Source organism: Leopardus geoffroyi, chromosome E2 (genome assembly GCF_018350155.1).
Source record: "Leopardus geoffroyi isolate Oge1 chromosome E2, O.geoffroyi_Oge1_pat1.0, whole genome shotgun sequence".
In the NCBI taxonomy this organism is placed as follows: Eukaryota; Metazoa; Chordata; class Mammalia; order Carnivora; family Felidae; genus Leopardus; species Leopardus geoffroyi.
The window spans coordinates 27,502,630-27,522,356 of record NC_059335.1 but is presented as its reverse complement, the minus strand read 5'-3'; the positions used below and the strand labels follow the sequence as shown (position 1 = coordinate 27,522,356).

The 19,727-nt window shown below is 47.4% G+C and overlaps 1 protein-coding gene across 6 annotated transcripts; it reads right to left on the bottom strand.

Annotated features, from left to right (window-relative positions):
- Nucleotides 1-528: 528 nt before the first annotated feature.
- CE2H16orf78 (chromosome E2 C16orf78 homolog) lies at nucleotides 529-17,713 on the bottom strand. 6 transcript variants are annotated; one of them, XM_045442670.1, is made up of 6 exons: nucleotides 17,308-17,710; nucleotides 14,223-14,330; nucleotides 13,561-13,675; nucleotides 5,205-5,460; nucleotides 2,968-3,082; nucleotides 529-1,482 (listed from the first exon to the last, which is right to left on the bottom strand). In XM_045442670.1, exons 1-6 carry the CDS (start codon nucleotides 17,455-17,457, stop codon nucleotides 1,441-1,443), a joined length of 786 nt encoding a protein of 261 aa, XP_045298626.1. In that variant the 5' UTR covers nucleotides 17,458-17,710; the 3' UTR covers nucleotides 529-1,440. The 6 variants fall into 6 exon arrangements, with proteins under 6 accessions (XP_045298626.1, XP_045298628.1, XP_045298630.1 ...); XM_045442672.1 differs by lacking the exon at nucleotides 17,308-17,710 and adding an exon at nucleotides 14,652-14,927; XM_045442674.1 differs by lacking the exon at nucleotides 2,968-3,082 and having other exon boundaries at nucleotides 17,308-17,707.
- Between the last annotated feature and the right edge of the window lie 2,014 nt (nucleotides 17,714-19,727).

The window sequence follows — 19,727 nt, the reverse complement described above, 5'->3', positions numbered from 1 at the left end:
TTTGGAGTATATACCCAGGAGTGGAATTGCCAGTCTCTGATGTCTGCGTGACTTCACCAAGAAAGCCACAACAGCCTGCAGTATCTACCGGCGAGGTTTGAAACTCCTTTATTTCTGTATCTGGGCCAACACTGGCATTCCCCAGCTTACTAATATTTTCCAGTCTAATTAGGTATAAAGTGATACCTCATTGTTGTTTTAAATTGCGTTTCTTGTCCCCATTTTGGGGGAAGAATGGACGCTTCAGAGAAGTGACGTGCCCAGGGGTCCTCAGCTGGTGTATGCATGCTGGGCTTTGCCCACCCTCTCTGAGCTCAGGCTGCAGTCACCTGGGGTTCTGCTGCCCCTCACCTGGGCTTGACGGCTCTCCCCGCAGACGCCCCACTCTGTGGGTGCAGGTCTTCTGCTGTGGTGGAGCTCCACCTGGTGGCGCCGAGAGGGAACTACCGCTATGGATGGGAGGGGGAGGGCGAGGGGGACGCGGGGGACTCTGAACCACCTCAGTTTTGAGGCTCCTGTTGTTTTTTAAAAGTGATTTTTCTAATTTTATTTTTGTATCGAGACATGATTAACATATCACATATTAGTTTCTGGTGCTTTTCTTGTGAGAATTTTCAAGATCCAAACATACAGCAACCCCCAAATATACAGCACTCCATTATTAACCAAGGTCACCAAGATGTACACTACATCCCCAGGACCGGAAGCCTCTATCCCCTGGTCACCTTAGCCTCTCAGGTGGAGGGGACCCAAACTGCTTCGCTTTTGAGGCTGTTGTTGTTTTTAGCAAACAAAACCAGAACTCTTGTTCGTATACTTTTGAAAATGTACTTTAATTAAAGTACATATACCTGCCTAAAAGGCAGCACTCCTAAGTGTACAGTGAATGAATGCCACAAGAGAACCCCTGTGTGACCAGCACGGCAGATGCCGCTCCAGGCACTACCCACCCTCCTCCAGGGGCCGCCGCTATCCTGGCTTCTACCACGGTAGATTCGTCTTGCCTGGCGTGGGGTGGGGGTGGGGGGTGCTGTTGTATACGGGGAATCATACAGCTGTCCTCCTTTCTGTGTTTTGCTACTTTTGCGTGATATTGCGTGCTTCGTTCATCCGTATTTGCTCATTCTCGTTTCTATGCAGTATTCCATTGTATGAACACACTGCTAGTTAATCTTTCTACTGCTGATGGATGTTTGGGTTGAATCCAGTATTTGTCTGCATTGAATAAAGCCACTGTGAACGTTCTAGGACAGTCTTTTGGTGCACATAGCTGTACAATCCTGTGAAGTGCTATCTAGGAATGAATACTGGACCACAGCATCAGTGTGTAAACAAATTTTGTAGATGTTGCCAGTTTTCCAAAGCGATTGTACCCATCCCAATGGCGTTCTCTTTGCTCTACACTTTCCACTATAATTGGGATCATCCATTCTGGTGGTGTTAGTGGTATTGCCTTGTATTTTTCATTTGCATTTCTGAAAACTAATACAATTTCTTATGTTTATCGGTCACTCAGCTAACACTTTTGCAAGGTGCCTACATAAGACTTTTGCCCATTTTTTGATCGAGTTGCCTGCCTTCTTCACATTGACTTATCAGAGTTAAAATACGGGCTCATCTGAGTGTGAGCCCTCTGTCAGATCTGTATTTTCCCACATGGGTCACCTGCCTTCTCACTCTCTCACTGATGTCTTTTGATGAGTGGAAGTTCTACTTTCAATATGATATAATTTATTAATATTTTATTTTCTTACTGAGGCTTTTTGTGTTTAAATTTTTTTTTTTTTTTTTTTTTTTTTTTGCCTATCCCAAGGTCATGGAAATTGTCTTCTATGTTTCTTCTAAAAGCTTTCACAATCTGCATCCATCTGGAACCTATTTTTGCATTTGGTGAGAGGCGGAGGGTTGATATTTTTTTCCATATGGACATTTAATTGACCAGCCTGATTTATTGAAAAGATTGTCTTTTCGCCACTGCACCACAGTGTCACCTTTGCCATAAACCAGGGGGCTGTACCTGTGTGACTCTGTTGCTGGTGTGTGTGTGTTTCTGTATCTGGTGATAACTGTTAGAAAAGGTAATGGCGAGGCCACTTCAGTTTATAAAAGACACTGTGCTACAGATGGCACTCTCTGCCAACGGACCCTGGCTTGGGGTTGCTGATAAATGTTCTTTTCTCAATGTTGTCTGTGAATCTTGGGGCTCACTGTAGCTCATTTGGTTAGAATGTCAAGAAGCTGAACTGGAGACTCCCTGTGACTGTGGAGCTCCCAGAGAAAAGCCCTGTGGACCCCAGAAGAGCACCCAGGTGGCCGTAGCAGCTGTGGGGTGGGGCGAGGTCTCTCCTCTGCATTCATTTACCCCTCTCTTTTCCAGTCCCTGCTGAACCCCAGGGGGAAGCTTGCAACCTGACTCTGTTGGAGCACCTGGGGTCTGAGAGGTGAGGGTCCCAGGGTAGCCCCTGTCTTGAGGGTCTGGGAGCACCAAGCAGTCCCTTGAAGATGTAGCATTCAGCTCCCCACAGAATGAAGTCCCACAAGGGCAGGGGTTGGGGGGGTGGTGTATAAGACCTGTGATGTGTGTGTGTCCCCAACCAGCCCCTCAGCCCTTTGTCCCTCCTGATGTCCCTCTGGGGACTCTGGGTCTCCAGTTCTCACTTTTTCCAAGACTCCTTTTCTAAGAAGCCCTTTCTAAAGAGTCTTCTTTTGGTGGGGAGAAAATCCAGTCTCTCCCAAATCAGTTTTGATTTGGGTCAAGGACAAACGCTACATCAGTACAATGATTCATGCAGTCTGGCCTTGTTTTCTGATCACTACTGTCTAAAAGAGATGCACCAGGTCTGATGGCATGGGGTACCAGAAGATGTCACCTTGGGGGGGGGGGCAGGGATCCAACAGCAGAGGGAGCTTGCAGTGGCCTGAGGGAGGAGCTGACTAAAGGGCCACGCTGGGGATTTGCGCGAACACCTTTTTAGCGTCTATCTCCCCTTCGACCATGTGGGGGTGGATGTCCACGTTCATGCCTGCATCCTTGCACAGCTTGAGCAAGGTTCGAATGTTGTTCTTGGACAACCTCAGGTATCTGTGCGAGATAAGGGCCAAAGAGGTCAGTTGAGGGTGGAGTCACTCTAGCTTCAAACTTTATTGACAAGAGCTTAGACTTAGGCAGCGTGGGATCTCTAAAGGGAAGGGGCTCTGTGGACATTCTGGAGCTGACAGAGGTCTTATGAGAGAGTGGGACACCCCACAGAACTGATGGGAGTTTTTATTCGTATAACTCTTGGAAAGTGATTTGGCAACATAGATGCCAAGCTCCGCCCCTGTCCCCCCAAGTCCCTCCCTGCCAACAGTTCATGATCTTTGACTCAGGAACTCCACTCAGGCCTTCAACGAATCCGAAGAAGAGAAGCCAAGGGGATAAAAAGCTATATAAATCAAAGTGTTTACTCTGGGGTTAACAACAACAGGAAAAGAAGAAATTCCATCAGCAGAGGAATGGTTAAGCAAATAACAGAATATCCATTTCAAGGACTCTTCTGCCAAAGCTAACATGCCATTAGGAAAGCAGGTGCAATATGGTGGTCACGATACATTATGCCACGTGGGGAGAGATCCAATTGTCAGGGGTTCCATCACTGCCAGGTGTGCATAACCTCAGTGATGCCAAAGCCTGGGCCAAATACAGAACGGTGGCAATAAAAGCTGAGTAAATTGTGGGAAAGGGGAGTATTTTCTTATAATATCATTCGAACAATTTAAAAGTCTGGCCATTGATTTAAAATCTTAGCTAAAGCTCCACAATTCTAACTTACACTGGAGAGTGGAATTGGTCCCATCTATGCTGTGTGGTCTAGAGAGTATCTCTATCGTCATATCCTGAGAGCTCTGTATTCTACCAGCAATCTTGACGTTGTTCCCAGCTTTAGTAAAGGAGGTAGTCCCCCTACTCAGGCCACCTGCTGGTTTCTTTGCTACAGTTGATGGGGGAAGAGCTGGATATTGATATAACCATTGGGAATGGTCTCCCTCTCCTTCAAGATCTGCCCAGAGCTTACCTGGTCTTATAGCCATCTTAGATCCCACTCTCCAGCCCCATGTCGGGACTACTTTTCCATGACAGCACCAGTCAGGGTCTGCCCCTTCCGTCTGTGACCAGCACAGCTCTGGAAGATCTCACACAAATGTACGTGTGAGCACTCACTATCCCGTTATGGACAATTTCATCTTTTTCTTGGATGGCTTGTTGGATGCCATCTCTCCAAATATTCTCTCTCCCTCCTTGGAGGGTAGGGGCCCTGTCCAAATCTCTTTTCTGCCCACTATTGAGCCCAGGTAGGCTGTCTGTTGGCCAGAGTCCACTAGAATCACCCTGTCAGACTGAAAGCCATAGCCAAAGTCACCCATCCGTGGAGAGGTCAAGCTAGAAGCCCCCTTCAGTGGGGGAGGCTGCCATTCTACCCATCCATCTCTCAGCCAGTCAGTGAGCAGAGCAGGACTTTGGAATGGGGTCACTGCGTGCCAGGCATCTGAGGCCAATCTTAACTCTACAGATGAGTTCACTGCTGTTCAGTCTACAGGACATCCACATTATTCTGTTGTCCGTTTCCCCTACTGAAGTTTCTGAATCTTATCAGTTACATCTTTACAGGAAAGGGCTTGGGAGGGGTGCTTGAATCTGGGGGCGGAAACCCGCAGGTCCTGATAAATGCGACAAAGAACAAGTGAGAAAGAAGACCTTTAGTGAGAACAGTAAACAGCAAATGGCTCACACTCTATTCATAGTACCTTCTGGAGTCTAAAACCCCAAACATACAGTAGGTAGCCAACTGAGGAGGGAGGGTGGCTCCTATCACCAGCAACTTGACACTGCCGTGTGAAGGCCCTCAGAGGGATTTCCTGTTAAAACCAGGCCACAGACAACTCATTCTTTCATTGTGGATAATTCATGCTTTGTACTGTGAAACGTACAGAAATACTGCAGGGGTGGTGAAGGTGTCCAGAGGCGTGGCATCAAAATGGCAGCACCTAAATGTTGCGCCTCATCCAAGAGCTGGTACCCCAGCAGCTGGGGCTGCTGGAAACCCAGAGGCTTCGGCCCTGGGTCAGCCCTTCAGGTCACAAAGACGGAGCCCTGTCCTGCCACCGCCGCCCCCCCCCTCCCCCGGGTTTAGCCCCGGTGTCTGAACCAGACTGTGGAGACTCACCGGCAGCTCAGCACCTCCTCCGGCTTCAGCATTCTCACCGTCTCCACCTTGGGTTCGGCGCCCTTCTCCATGAGGCTCTTCAGCTTGCGCTCGTAGGAGACCTCGGGCATCCTGCCTACCACCCAGTCTCTCAAGAGCGTCGACCTCCGAGTGCTAAAGAGAGGGTCCTGGAGCATGGGGTCGATGATGCTTTGTCGATGGTATGGCACGGACCGTTGAGTGGACTCCAGGACGATGGCATCCTTGATGTCTAGTTCTGAAATTGGACAGACGGCACAGCAGGGAGTTAGAGCCTGGTAGAGGTGAGAGGCAGGGCGGACAGGAAGGGGTGAGGCTGGCGAGTCTGCCCGGGCTTCAAACGATTGCCTGTTGTGAGATACGAGGTCACTTCAAGGTTTGCAGTCTCTTCTTGGCATTGGCTGAATTCGCACTTGTCTTTTCCTCCTTCCTTTCTCCCTGCCTCCCCCAGCTCCCTCCCCTTCCCTCTTGTCTTTAGTCCCCCTCTAGACCTTCTCTTCTTTCCCTCCTCACCTACAGGGAAACTTAGCCTAGAGGAGGTAGGGGAAGCTATCTGAAATCAACTCGGACATGGTTTTAAAGGAAAAACAGATTATTAGATGAAAAGGGGAGAAAAGTATTGCAGGCAGGAGGCACAGCATGTGCAGCAGGAGGAACAGCATGTGCGAGCACAAGGAACAGCATGTGCAGGTATGAGAAACGGCATGTGCAGGCAGAAGGAACAGCATGTGCATCAGGAGGAACAGCATGTGCGAGCAGGAGGAACAGCATGTACAGCAGGAGGAACAGCATGTGCAACAGAAGGAACAGCATGTGCAGGTATGAGAAACAGCATGTGCGAGCAGGAGGAACAGCATGTGCAGGCAGGAGGAACAGCATGTGCAGCAGGAGGAACAGCATGTGCAGCAGGAGGAACAGCATGTGCAGCAGGAGGAACAACATGTGTGGCAGGAGGAACAGCATGTGCAGGTATGAAATGGAAATGGGAAGGAGGAACAGCATGCACAAAGACACAAATGTATGAAATTAAATGGTGAGTGTCAGATGTTACCCAAATATGTGGTTTGGACTGAATTTAAATACTGTGGGGGCGAGTGTTTGGAGAATTTAATTTTTTTTCTTCTTGCTAAATTTATCACTCGGTATTTTGTAGCTTTTTTTTTTTTTTTTTTTTTTTTTTTTTTTACTAACGAGAAGGGAATATATTCTCCCCATTTCCATTTCTGACTGGTATGACTAGTATAGAGAAACGACTATTGCTTCACAATGTATTTTTTTCTACTCCAGTAACAACAAAACTACATTCTATTCTTTCTTTACAAGAATTTCTTGAGTTTTAGAGATACGTAATCATACCAGGGGAACAATGAAAATAGCTTCCTTGTAACATTTAGAAAATGTATATACTGTTCTCGACATATTGCATTTGACAGATGTTCTAACACAATGTCAATAATGATGAGAGCAGTCATGCCTCATTTTGTTCCTGCTTTTAATTAAAATAATCAGCACTTTGTCATTTAGAATGATACTTGCCACTAGTTTTGATATGCTTTATAATATTTATCAGCTTAATAACTCTTAGGTTACATAGAGTTTTTATTAGTAATCATTGCTTGACTCTAATTACTGCTTTTCTGTCACTTACTGACGTGCTCACATGGTTTTTCCTTTATTTTACTAATGGAATAAATTATGTTCTTCGATATTCTGATATTGATAATCTAACCTTTCCTAACCACTACAAGAAATTCCACTTGGTCATGGTGTGTTATTAATTTCACACATCGAAACAGTTGATCTATTTTCATACAGTTGGCATCTTTGCTAACATTTTTAAATTTTTTGCATCTATATTACTTCTTTGCAAATATTTTAATATTGTGGTTATGGTGACTTGTGGGATTAATGCAGGAATATCTGTATGTTATATGGTCCAGAATAGTTGAGGTGATATCGAGATCATTTGTTCTTGAAAAGGTTAGATAGAACCAAATGTGAAGCCTTTCGTCCTGGTGACTTTTTCAGTGGGAAAGTGTCAACCACCTTTCAATTTTTACTTCAGAAATTGCTCTCCTCAATGTTTCTTTATTATATCAATTAAAAAAATTTTTAATGCTTATTATTTATTTTTGAGAGAGAGAGAGAGAGAGAGAACATGAGTTGGGGAGGGGCAGAGAGAAACGGAGACACAGAATCCAAAGCAGGCTCCAGGCTCTGAGCTGTCAGCACAGAGCCTGATGCGGGGCTCGAACTCACAGACCATGAGATCATGACCTGAGCCGAAGTCAGACACTCAGCTGACTGAGCCACCCAGGCGCCTGTGATATCAATTTTAATAATTTAAAGTACGAGAGGAAATGATCTATTTCTTCTAGGTTTTCAAATGTATCAGAGAGAGGTGTATATAGTGTTCTATTACAGCTCAGTTCATGCATTTCTCATCTTTGCTTATACATTCTCTCCATACAAAATCTTCGACATTTTTGCTCTTTTTTTTTAAGTTTATTTATTTATTTGAAGAGAGAGAGGTGTGTGCATACAAGCGGGGAAGGGCCAGAGCGAGGGAGAGAGAGAGAGTCCCAAGCAGACTCCGTGCTCAGTGCAAAGCCTGATGGGGAGCTCGATCTTACCGATTGCGAGATCATGACGTGAACAGAAACCAAGAGTAGTTGGACGCTTACCTGACTGAGCCACCCAGGCACCCCTACTCTTTTTAACGATGGTCACAAAAAGTTCATACTACTCTCATTTGCTTTTTCAAAAAATTAGCTTTGGTGGGGGCGCCTAGGTGGCTCAGTCAGTTAAGCATCCGACGTCAGCTTGGGCCATGATCTCAAGGATCCTGGGTTCGAGCCCCGCATCCGGCTTTGTGCTGACAGTGCGGAACTTGGAGCCTGCTTCAGATTCTGTGTCTCCCACTCTCTCTGCCCCTCCTTTGCCACCCCCTCAAAATGAATAAACATTATAAAAAAATTTTTAAAAAAAAAACTAGCTTTGGATTTTAACTATTGGCTTTTAACTATTTTTTAGCTTGGGTTTCATTAATCTCAGCTGGTATTTATTTAATGTATTAAAGCTCTCTTTTTCACATAAATTATTTCTTCTATCTTCTTGCAAATAATGGATTGCTACAAGTATTAGTTTTTTTCTTACTTTTTTTGTGTTATAAAGGTAAGAATTATTAGTTTTAGTTTTTACAATAAATTTTCTTCTGAGGCTAGATTCCGCCTTTGTTCCCATAGGTTTTCGTTAGAAACGGGCTTATTTTCATGAGTTTTTTTCCCCCCCTCTGATACAGGGTATTTTAGGAGTGTATTTGTTCATTTATGACTGCTGAGTTGGGAGTATCTTTTAATTTAAATTTTTTTTTTCAACGTTTATTTATTTTTGGGACAGAGAGAGACACAGCATGAACGGGGGAGGGGCAGAGAGAGAGGGAGACACAGAATCGGAAACAGGCTCCAGGCTCTGAGCCATCAGCCCAGAGCCCGACGCGGGGCTCGAACTCACGGACAGCGAGATCGTGACCTGGCTGAAGTCGGACGCTTAACCGACTGCGCCACCCAGGCGCCCCTTTTTTAGATGTTATTTCTAATTATTGCTTTAGGATAATGCCATGGCCCTAGGATCTTTCTTTACTTTGTGAATGTCAACGTTTTCTTTGAGGTGAAAATGAGATGAGTTTTGTAGATATTTTTTAGCCACATAAAAACGCATTCTCTGTTCAAATATAAAGTTAAGTCTGTTTGATCTGTTTGATTCAAAAAGAGGCATATAAAGAAATCAAAGAGGCATATTAGAATCTCCCACTATACTTGTATTTTTGTTAGATTCTCTTTGCGGTTCTCAATAACTATGTATTCAGCTACTATATTTTTTGGTGTGTGTAGGCTTAGGTTTATTACTTATTCTCTTTAACATTTAAAAATATCCCTCTTTTACCTGACATGTTTCTTTTTAGCCTTAATTCCACCTCATTTGTTTGTCTTTCTTGTTATCTCTTGGCCTATTCTTTTGTTGTCTTTCCATATTAAACCCAATTTTAAGTGTATCTAGATTCTGATCTGTAAACCAGTTATTTGCTAGTTTGGGGTCTTTGCGCTCACTTAGGGCATTTTCTTTTTTCCTTTGTAAGTAGATTGTTTTCCTTGTAAGCTTGCAAGATTTCATCAAGAAAGTTTGGGAATTTTACCGGGCTATGTCTAGGGGGAATGAGTCTAGACCTCCAATAGGTATATAAATTCAGGGACAGCAGCCTGGAAAGAGGCACACTGTGATTCACCCAAGGTCTCGTATGAGTTAGTGGCCGAACTGGGAGTCTGTATGCCCAGTATGGTGCTCTGCACTGACAGCCGGTCCCTGGCCAGGTGGCCTTAGCAGCCCTGTTCATGCGTAGTGCAAATTGGTACTATGTTCCAGAAGAATCATGAGCTGCTTATCCTCACCAACGCAAATGGGAAATCTCTTGGAGAGAGAAGCAGAGCTTTTTCTGAGATATCTGAGTATCATCGAGGTCAAGGTAAGTCTCATGTAGGAGGGAAGAGTAGTAATATAAATGGTAATGATAATTAAACATCTGAACTAGCATTTATTGAGTGACTTCTGTGCCAGGCAGTGTTCAAGGAGCTTTCTAGAGGGGGGGGCACTACAGTTGCACTGCCATGTCGTGTCCATTTAACAAATGAGAAAGTTGAGGATCAGAGAGATTAAGTCACGTGCCCAAGACGCCATAGCTAATTAGTGATGGATCTAGGAAAATGTGAACACAGGTTGTTGGTCCCTTTTTCTGGGCATCTGACCTGGCTACCACCTGGGCATAAATGACCCACATTCCTGAGTCTGTGGCTGAACAGATAAGTTAGATTTCTACTGGGCTGTAGTTGGGGCTCCAGGGGCTGACTCTGTGCTCATGGAGACAGAGGGTATCATTGCCCTCCAGACCTCGGCATGAGGGATGATGCCCTCCTGCTCTGGCATCTACGGAATGCCCTGGGCCCCAGGGAGAGAAAACCTAGTGAATTCCCCTTTTTAGGTTAGCCGGCTCAGACTTTGCCAAGATTTACTTTGGAAATGGGCTCCAATTTCTTTCCCAGGGTCTTTTATGGGACCATAGCCAGAATGACCTTTTACAAATTCAAAACCAACTTAGTGGCCCTCCACGCGGGCCAAGGGGTTGGTGAGAAAGGGGAAACAGAAGAGAGTGTTTTCAGGGAGTTCAAGTGTGGGGAGAAGGGAGTGGCCCGTGGCCCACAGCAGCAGCGTGGCAGCAGGCCAGTGCCTCCTGGGTGCGACAGCATGGTGGTCATTGGCAGGATGGAGGTGGCATTTCAGCTGTTAGGAGGAGTGAATGGGAGCTTTTGTGAAATTGTGGCGGACAAAGATGAAGTGGTCTGTGTTGAAAAGCACAGTGCTCCCCGTGGGGGTCATCACTGATGTTTTCTATTGTCTGTGGGGTTCTGGAGCTGGAGGCAGGTCTGTGTCACTCATTCAGAACACATGGTGTGTTGGGGAGCCTGGGTAGCTCAGTCGGTTGGGCATCCGACTTCGGCTCAGGTCATGATCTCGCAGTCCGTGAGTTCAAGCCCCGCATCGGGCTCTGTGCTGACAGCTCAGAGCCTGGAGACTGCTTTGCATTCTGTGTCTCCCTCTCTCTCTGCCCCTCCCCCGTTCATGCTCTGTCTCTCTCTGTCTCAAAAATAAATAAACGTAAAAAAAAAATAAATAAAGAACACACTGTGTGTCACAGATTTTGATTTTGTGGCCACCATACACTAACAACGTGGATGAGTGGGAGTTGTTGTATCTGTACAGATAGAGTGGTCACATTCTAGTTCTGGAGGTGGTGGGGATCATCTGATGGCCATTCTTCACAGACTCTTGCTCAGCAGATCACACAGAAACATGGCAACGAGAGTACAAAGGCCTCACTCTGCAGATAGGGAACCCGGGACACCCGGGGGATCTGGCTCTTGACAAGGACACCAATGATCCAGGTGCTGCATGGGGCCAGGGGAGGCCAGGACCAGGAGTTCTGGTCCTTACTTCATCCATGTTTTTCTCCACTTGGACTCCTGCCATAGCCCATAACTGGCTCCACGTCTTTCCTAGGGGCTGCTTTGTCTTGAACTTGACTCCAAAAGCAGATCCTGCCCATTCATTTCAGGCCTCTTGCTAGCCTTCTCTGGAAGCTCCCCTTGCTGTGCTCAGGCTCAGTCCTGATTCAGTGCCTGGGTGCCACATCTGGATGCCAAGGTGGTTCCTGGGTGCCTCTGAGCACCTGCTGCAACTGAGCACCTGCTGCCCCCCAGTGGCCACTTGTTGTATTGCATCAGGTGGGAGAAAAACGTCCCCTGTTGAACTGGGTGGATTTTGTCTTGCTGGGGCGGGGGTACTGCAAAGAACCAAAAAACCGCTTGCATTTTTGTGCAGTGTTATGAAACGGATTGTTTTATTAGCTGGTAGTGGTTTTATCTTAAGGAAGAAACTGCCTTTGTTTAGGAAATTATCTTGATAGACTCCTTTTGAGTGTGGAGTAAGACAGTAAAACAAAGAAAATTAAGTGATCCTTCCAGGTAAAAAGCCAATGGGAATTGTGGGGTGAGGAAAGCAGAGGATGGAGGAGAGGGAGAGGAAAAACAGAGGAAGAGAGGGGAGCTAGGAAGGCCCAGGAGTAGAGTGAGGACAGCAAAGTGCCCGGGGCAAGGGTGCAATTCAAGGAGGTGTTCAGTCTCAGGCTCCCACAAGTGCAGAGTCAATACCAGAGAGTGAGTGCCTCCTTAAATCTTGTATCTGGGGGCCAGACTTGGGCTCACTTTAGCTCCAGTCCTGGGGTGAGTGGAACAGCTGGGAAAAGTAGGGAAAGGTAGCCAGGGGACATCTCCTGGTGGCTGGGGACAAAGGACTTGGACGAACCCTTAAGAGGGTTTTGTAATCAACTTCTGTTTTGTTTTCTGTAGAATTCTGCCATGAAATTCTTTTCCTTTGTTGCCCTAAACTTCAGCAAAGTCTGTTTACACACAAAGGCTTCCTGTGAGAGGTTTTGGGGGAAATGAAGGACACGGGGCTGTGTCTGCTCTGGCAAGGGGCAGGGAAAAGGGAACAACCACTGGAATGGAGATCTGCAGATGCTCAGGGGCTCAGCGGGAGCCAGACTTGACTCTGGGAGTCACAGAAAACTCTAGGGCCTATGCCAATCTAGTTGCAAAGATGGCACACAGAGTTCCTGTACACTCTTGCTCAGTTTCTCCTCATGTTAACATCTCACACCAGCAGGGAATATTTGTCAAAAGATAATTAACAAGTTAACCTTGGCACATAACAGCTTCTTTGGATTTCACCAGTTTTTCCACCAAAGTGTTGTTCTAGAATTCAGTCCAGGATTCTGCACGGCATCTAGAGCCAATCATATTGAAACCTGACAGGCAAGTGAGCGCAGTTGGGTTACGATGGCTTTGGTGTATTCAATGAAAAGGAAAAGAGGGCATTTTGCTGGGCACGATGGGAATAATTTTGGACGGGAGGCCTGCCAGCCCCTACTCAAAAGCTTTCGGCCACTCCTCCCACTTCTTTTGCCAGACACCTCCTCTCCAAGAAGCCAGGCACAATAAATGCAACTGTTTTTCCAACACCGTGGTACAGCCCACCTGAGAATTTTAGCATTTTTTTCCCCCTTAGAAACAGCCGCCGCCACCATTTATTGACCACCTACTATGTATCAGGCTACATGCTTTATATGCCTCATCTCACTAAAACTCTATTGTGAGGCAAGTCGTGTTATTGTTGCACATTCTAGATGTGAAAACTGGCCCCTGCAGATGGAGAGACTCACCCCGGATTATACAACTCCAAGTTCACTACAGAGCTGTTCGAACCCAGGCAGCCTTGGGAACTGAAGATCTGGCATTACCTAAGCCGACTTCTTCCTGGGTGTCAGCGACACCTGGCGGGTTTTGGGCCAGCAGGAGTGGTGCCTCGTATGTCACACTGACATTGTCACAGTACCTAAACCAGTGAGATAATCTGGAGCTCACGAGGTTACCATCATCAAACTGGTTTTTAGGAACCTGGGGTACACTTTGCTGGCACCCTGAGAAGAGAACCCCCAGGTGTGGGCAGAGCCTGGACATCCACTCGCTTGCCATCCAGGTCGCACCTTTTGTGGTGTGATCCCTAAAGAGCCACGTGGAGCTCCACAACGGTCCAGGGCTGCTGGGCTGGCATGGAACCTGCTGCTTTGACAACAGTGTGGGCTTCCTGTAACTCTGAGAGGTGGGCAATTATGAGGGACGACTCTGGCATCCCATCTTCCTGTCTTAGGGTAGGATGCTCCCCTTACCAGATTTCTTGGGGTTGTCCCTGGAGTAGCTGCCAGGAACCAGGCTGAGGCGTTTTCCCTTTAGCTTTTGGTACATGACATGGTCCTTGTCCTTCTTGGTGCCTTGCTCGGGGGTCTTGGAGGGGAGCGGGAGACAAGTCACTCCACAAGGAACAGGGCTTGGCGTGGCCTCCTCCACCCTCAAAATGAGTGATTTCAGGGGTTCACAGAAAGGCAGGCAAAGGGGCCAAAGGAGAGACTGCTCTGGGCCTGAGGCAGGTGAAGGGGCTGGGGTGGTAAGTTGGCACCTGCTCACCCACACGTGACTTTTGGTCCCTGCTACCTCGGAGGGAGTCCATGAGGGGTCACAGAAGCCACAGCCGTCGGGGACGGGGGGCACTTAAGCCTGGCTGTTCTCATCTCTCAGCCTCTCAAATGGCATTCCTGAATGGTCTGGGGACGGCAGTGAGAGGAAGGCACCTGGCAAGAATGACCCTCTACCACAGGAGTGCCAGCATCCATGGGGCTGGTGGGGTCTGGAGGGGGGGAGGGGGAGGGGATTCATTTGTGTGTTAGTGTGGAGCAGGGGTGGATTTTAGAGCCTTAAACTGAAAAAAAATGTAGCCAAGTGCTGTGCAGGGGTGGAGCACGTACCCCTTCTCAACCCGGGGAACCCGTGTTACCTTCTCAGAGAAGGCTGCCTGGTGGTTCCCTTTCTGCTTTTTGGGGATGCTTCGGCCTTTCTTTTCTTCCTTCCCAGTTGTTTTAGGGGGTACCGCCCAGTTGGGTTTCTGTTTTGGAAAAGACAGGATTGCACTGTGGCTGCCCCCACAGAGGGGTGGCTCTGTGGAGAGCGGGCTGCACCCTCCCCACTTCTAGATTTGGCTGGCTCCCACTCTGGCACTTCTGTGCCCCCCCCCCCCCCCCGGATCCTCCCACAATTGTCCTTCTGCCTCCAGACACGCCCTGCTGTCCACGACACTCTGCTTCTAGAGAATGACCAGGTCTGGCTGTCCCCCCCACCTCAGAACCCATCACTAGCTCCCTCTTACCCTCTACACAACGGCCCCTCTCTCCAGCCTAGTAGGAATTCCTCCGGGCCCTCAAATGACCTGTGTAGCTGTGACTTTCCTGCCATGGCCTCCAGTCTGAAGCCACAGGAAGGCCTTCTTGTCTTGGAGTCCAGCCAGAACATGCCCTCTGTCCGCAGATCTCCCTTCTGTCCCAACCCCTCCCCATTCCGTCATATGACTTCACCCCGCCTTTCTCCTTCCCTGGGCGCTCCTCTTGGTGGCTGTGGACTTCCTTGTGCACATGCCTAGGCTCCTACCCCCACTGGGGCACTGGGGAGGACACAACAGGGAGCTCTGGGGTCCAGTGGGGAGGGCCCCACAGAGGGGCATCCAGGCCAGCCTACAAGGAGTAGGGGTGCTGGAGCCCCTCAGGGAAAGCTGAATTGGCTGGGTCTGCACCTGCAGTGTGCTGCTTGTGGTTGTGGGGACACGGCAGCTGGGGCTGGCTTCCAGGTCAGACGCCATTGGGAATCCTGCTCTATTGCTGGGGGCTGAGCAATCTGGGGCAAGCGACTGCTCTCTCGGCAGCTTGGTTTCCTCATCTGAAGATGGAGGCAGTAGTAGGATTTATCTCCTAGGGTTATTTTGAGAACTTAATGAATGACTGTGTGGTGCCAGGGGAAGGGAGAGGAGGCCACAGACAGCCCCCCTCCAACCGCCTTTACTAAAGCCTCCCCGCCCCCGACCCTCAATCTGTGCTGTCTGGGACCTGCCACGGAAGCATCGCTTTCTCAGGAGCTTCTTCAAAATCCGCATGCCTCTGGGAAGGATAAGAATGCTTGAAGATTTCAGTGTATTTTCAATTTAAATTTGTTCCCTCCCTGAGTCCAAAAGTATTTCCAGTAAAAAGCCACATAAAAGGTAAAGCTGTGAAAACACTGGAATATACTCTTCATGAGAAGGGACTTCTTCTGTTGATCACAGAAGCGAATATAAATCTCTGTGATTGATACTGAGTTCTGAGCGGCTCAGCAGTCAAAAACGGGGGCCAAGAGGGTAGACCATCCATAAATCATTAGCACCTTAACGTAAAATATGTTTCTCAGACGTGTTTTAGTATGTCTGGTGGGACTGGCACTCCGGATCTTTCTGCATATGAATGAGGAACAAGCACATACACGGACGAGAACTTTTTGGAAAGGCAGGGGCCGCTAGAGAGGCTGAAGCAGAGAAGTGGAGGTGGTTATGGGGAGTTGACCTGACAAAGCCCCTGAGCGTGAGAACTGGATTAATCTGAGTTTGAGCCCTGGCTTGACCCTTCGTTAATTCTGTGAGCTCAAGCAAATTGCTTCCCTGCACCTCACTCAGCTTCCTTATTACGTCACTTCCGCTGAGGGGTAAGAATGGTGCCCACCGTGTGGCCCTGCTGGGGGCAGTTGACAAGATAACTCATGCGCAAGGCTAAGCACAGGACTTGGCACACAGTAAATGCTTAATAAGCATTAGCATCATCCTACGTAATGCCATTTTCCACCCGTTTTTCTCTGGGGGCCAGAGAATTCAAGATCAGGGGGTGTCCTCTACAGAGGAGACCACTTTCTAAGGACATGGCTTGATTTTCCATAGATGGTGGGCCTGGGGGGAAACTGAGGCAAAACTGGTTGCCATAGTTGCTGGAGAGAGAGGGAGTGTGGTGCTAGCGGTGCTACAGGCTGAATGGTGTCTCCCCTCCCCTCCCCCAATTCATATGTTGAAATTCTGACTCCCGGTGTGATGGGGGTGTTAGGAGGTGAGGCTTTTGGGAGGTGATTGGGTCATGAGGGTGCAGCCTCCACAAGTGGGATTAGTGCCCTTGTAAAAGAGACCCCAGAGAGCTCTCCCATCTCTTCCTTCCTGTGAGGACACAGCGAGAAGGTGGCCATCTATGAAGCAGAAAGCGGGCCCTCATCAGACACTGAATCTGCAGGCACCTTGATCTTGGACGTCCCAGACTGTCAAACTGGGAGACGTTAATTTCTGTTGTTTATAAGTCGAGTCTATGGTATTCTGTCACAGCAGCTGAAGAGGACCAAGATGGGTAGATTAGAACTCATTGGGATACCGGGTAGAAAGGAGGAGGTATGTTAGCAGGAGTCCCAGTGGGATAACAGTGGAGACTGAATGCCCTTTGATCCTGGAGCCATCATAAAGACACAAGCTTCTGGGGACAGTGGGGAGGGCCCATTCTGCCACCCTAGAGATCTTAGAAGCTATTGTCCCTAAGCTCTTCTAGAACACTGACCATGACAACCTTAACGCCCTCCTCACCCCGATGAAACTAGAGAAGTTCCTTCCTGGCTCAGGGCCCAGGACCTCTCTTTCCTTTTCCTTCAGAAAACCAGCACTTGTAAATTCTTTTCCTGCCCCTTTGAGATGTAAATCTTCTTCTCCCAGCCTCTTGCCAGTTTCAGAATCCAGGAATATTTTTCTCAAGGACCTGGAAGCCATCCCTTTGAAATGAAATCATCTGGAAAGATAGCACCCCCTCCTCCGGGTCTCTGTGGGAGGGTAGGGGGCTAACTACCTGCGTGACAGTTGGCACAGCTGGCCTAACCACCTGGACAACCTCCCCTCTGCCCCGAGTGCTTCTCTATTAGTTCGCCCAGTGCTTAAATCTCCTCCCGCCTTTTGTTTCCTGGGAGGATCAGTTCCATGTCTCCCTATCGTAATAGTGTTGAGTCCGGCTCCCCGGAGAGTCTTTCTGCCAAGTACACACCTGGAAAGTTTGCTTTTTCTTCCCCTGCCTGCGTTGCAGCCACTCCAGCACCCGCGTGAGGTCGGACATCCGCCTCTCCTCCGAGGTCCTCCACACGGACTTCCTCTCTGTGGGCATTGAATCCTTTAAGTACTCAGATGGCTCTGTCATTCTGAGGTCTTGGTTGTGCCTGGGGTGGGCAGATGGCACTGTCACTTAGTTGAACCCCCCTGTCTCCAGTGGGGTTCTGGCCTGGTAGTGGAAAGGCCTTTCAGGTGGAAAGGCGTGGCCTTTCGGATGTGAACATAGGCCAGCAGCTGGGATATTGGCCTTCAAAAGTGGGAGGTCTAGGGGGTGATTGTGAGGTCACTGTTAGGCTGGCCTGGGGGGTCAGGGTGGGGTGCAGCACTGGCTTTCACACACGGCCATTGCCTTTCCACAGGCACTGTCCCTTATCTGGACTCTGCCACAGCCTCTCCTCCTCCACTGCCATGAAGATCTTAAACAAAGGTCAGTTCACATACCTCCCTTTCTCACAAAACTTCAATGGCTCCCTGTAGCCTACAAAAAAAATCTATATTCCTTAGTTTGGTATCCAGGCTTTCCACAATGTACTCTAATTAGAATGAAGATTTTTTATAGCCTCAGTTACTTTTATGTTCATTGAACAGATAGCTATCAGATGCCTACTAGGTGCCAGGCACGGTGCTGGGGATACAGTACAAAATGACATAGCCAGACCTCCTAAAACATATGGGCCAGTGGGAAAGACAAAGCAGCAAATAATTGTTCTATGAGTCCATAAGGGTGAATAAAAATGAGGGCTCTGAAGGAAAGAAATACAATGCTGTGAAAGAACTAGATTTGGATGGGTCGTGGGAGGGTCGCGACTCACTCAAGCATGGAGCTAAAGGGTAAATAGGTCTCAATGGGGCTCTGGACCAGAGGGATGAGCATGTACAAAGGCCCTGTGGCAGGATGGAAGCACAGCAGACTTGAAGTATAACAGAAGCACAAAGGCTAGAGTACCAGGTAGTGAGAAATGATGCTGGAGAGGTGGGCTAAGGCCAGAGCAGACAGGACCTTAGAAGTCACAGGTTTGCTCAGACTCGCAAGGAAGAGGAAAACAAGTGATTCAAAAAGAGGGGAGGGACTGACACAATCAAGCTTCCTTTTTTGTGTTACTAAACTTTTGTTGAAGGAAGCTGTGTATAAAGAAATGTGCCAGGGGCATCCGGGTGGCTCAGTCGGTTAAGCATCTGATTCTGAGTTCAGCTCAGGTCATGATCTCACGGTTTGTAAGTTTGAGCCCCGCATCAGGCTCTGCACTGACAGTGTGGAGCTTGCTTGGGATTCTCTCTCTTCCCCTGTCTCTCTGCCCCCTCCCTCCCTCGCTTACTCTCTCTCTCTCTCAAAATAAATAAATAAACTTAAAAACGAACATTAAAAAAAGAAATCTAATTAAAAGAGAAAGAAAGAAAGAAAGAAAGAAAGAAAGAAAGAAAGAAAGAAAGAAAAGAAATGTGCCAGAACCACAAATGAGGACATCTGTATAACAATTTCCCCAGAATTCCTCCTTACAGCTCCTGCTGGTCAGGGTCTCCCTCTGAGGGTAAACACTATTCTAACTTCTAATTTCATAGGTTTGTTTTGTCTGTTAGAGTTTTATATCAATGGAATCATATTACATACAGTTTTTCATATCTGGCTTCATTCATTTTACAAATATATTTGCAGGATTTTAGCAATGAATTCTATTAGTCTTTGTGTATGTGGAAATGTCTTTATTTTACTTTCATTTTCGGAGAATCATTTGCTGGATAATAGAATTCTTGGTTAACAGTTTTCCCCCCAGGATTTTGTATATGCCATTTCACTGCCTTTTGCTTTCCACTGTTTTATATGGGAAATCATCTGGTAATCACATCATTGCTCCCCTGCACATATGAGTCTTTTTATTATTATTATTATTATTTTGATGATTTTTTTCTCTCTGTTTTTGTCTTTAAAATTTTTTTTAATGTTTCTGTACTTTTGAAAGAGAAACAGACAGTGTGAACAGGGGAGGGGCAGAGAGAGGGGGAAACACAGTATCTGAAGCAGGGTCCAGGCTCTGAGCTGTCAGCACAGAGCCCTACACAGGGCTCAATGTGGGGCTCAAACTCATGAATTGTGAGATCATGACCTGAGCTGAAGTCCAACACGTTAACCAACTGAGCCACCCAGGAGCCCCTGTTTTTGTCTTTTAAATGTTTGCTATGATGTGTCTGGGTGTGGATCTCTTTGTATTTATCCTCCTTGAAGCTTCTTGAACTTTTGGGATAATGTATTTAATGTTTTTCATCAGATTCTGGAATATCTTGGCCAGTTTTTCCATAATGTTTTTCTGTTCCTTTCTCTTTCTATGTCTGGGAGTCTCATCACGCATCTGCTGACATGCT

Excerpts from the sequence above, each read along its gene's own strand:
- CE2H16orf78 (XM_045442670.1), bottom strand. The coding sequence starts at position 17,457 with ATGACAGAGCCATCTGAGTACTTAAAGGATTCAATGCCCACAGAGAGG. Across the intron at positions 3,083-5,204 it reads GAGGAGGTGCTGAGCTGCCG|ATACCTGAGGTTGTCCAAGA; the intron begins GTGAGTCTCCAC and ends TATCTCGCACAG. Across the intron at positions 1,483-2,967 it reads GGGAGATAGACGCTAAAAAG|TTTTCAGAAATGCAAATGAA; the intron begins GTGTTCGCGCAA and ends AAATTGTATTAG.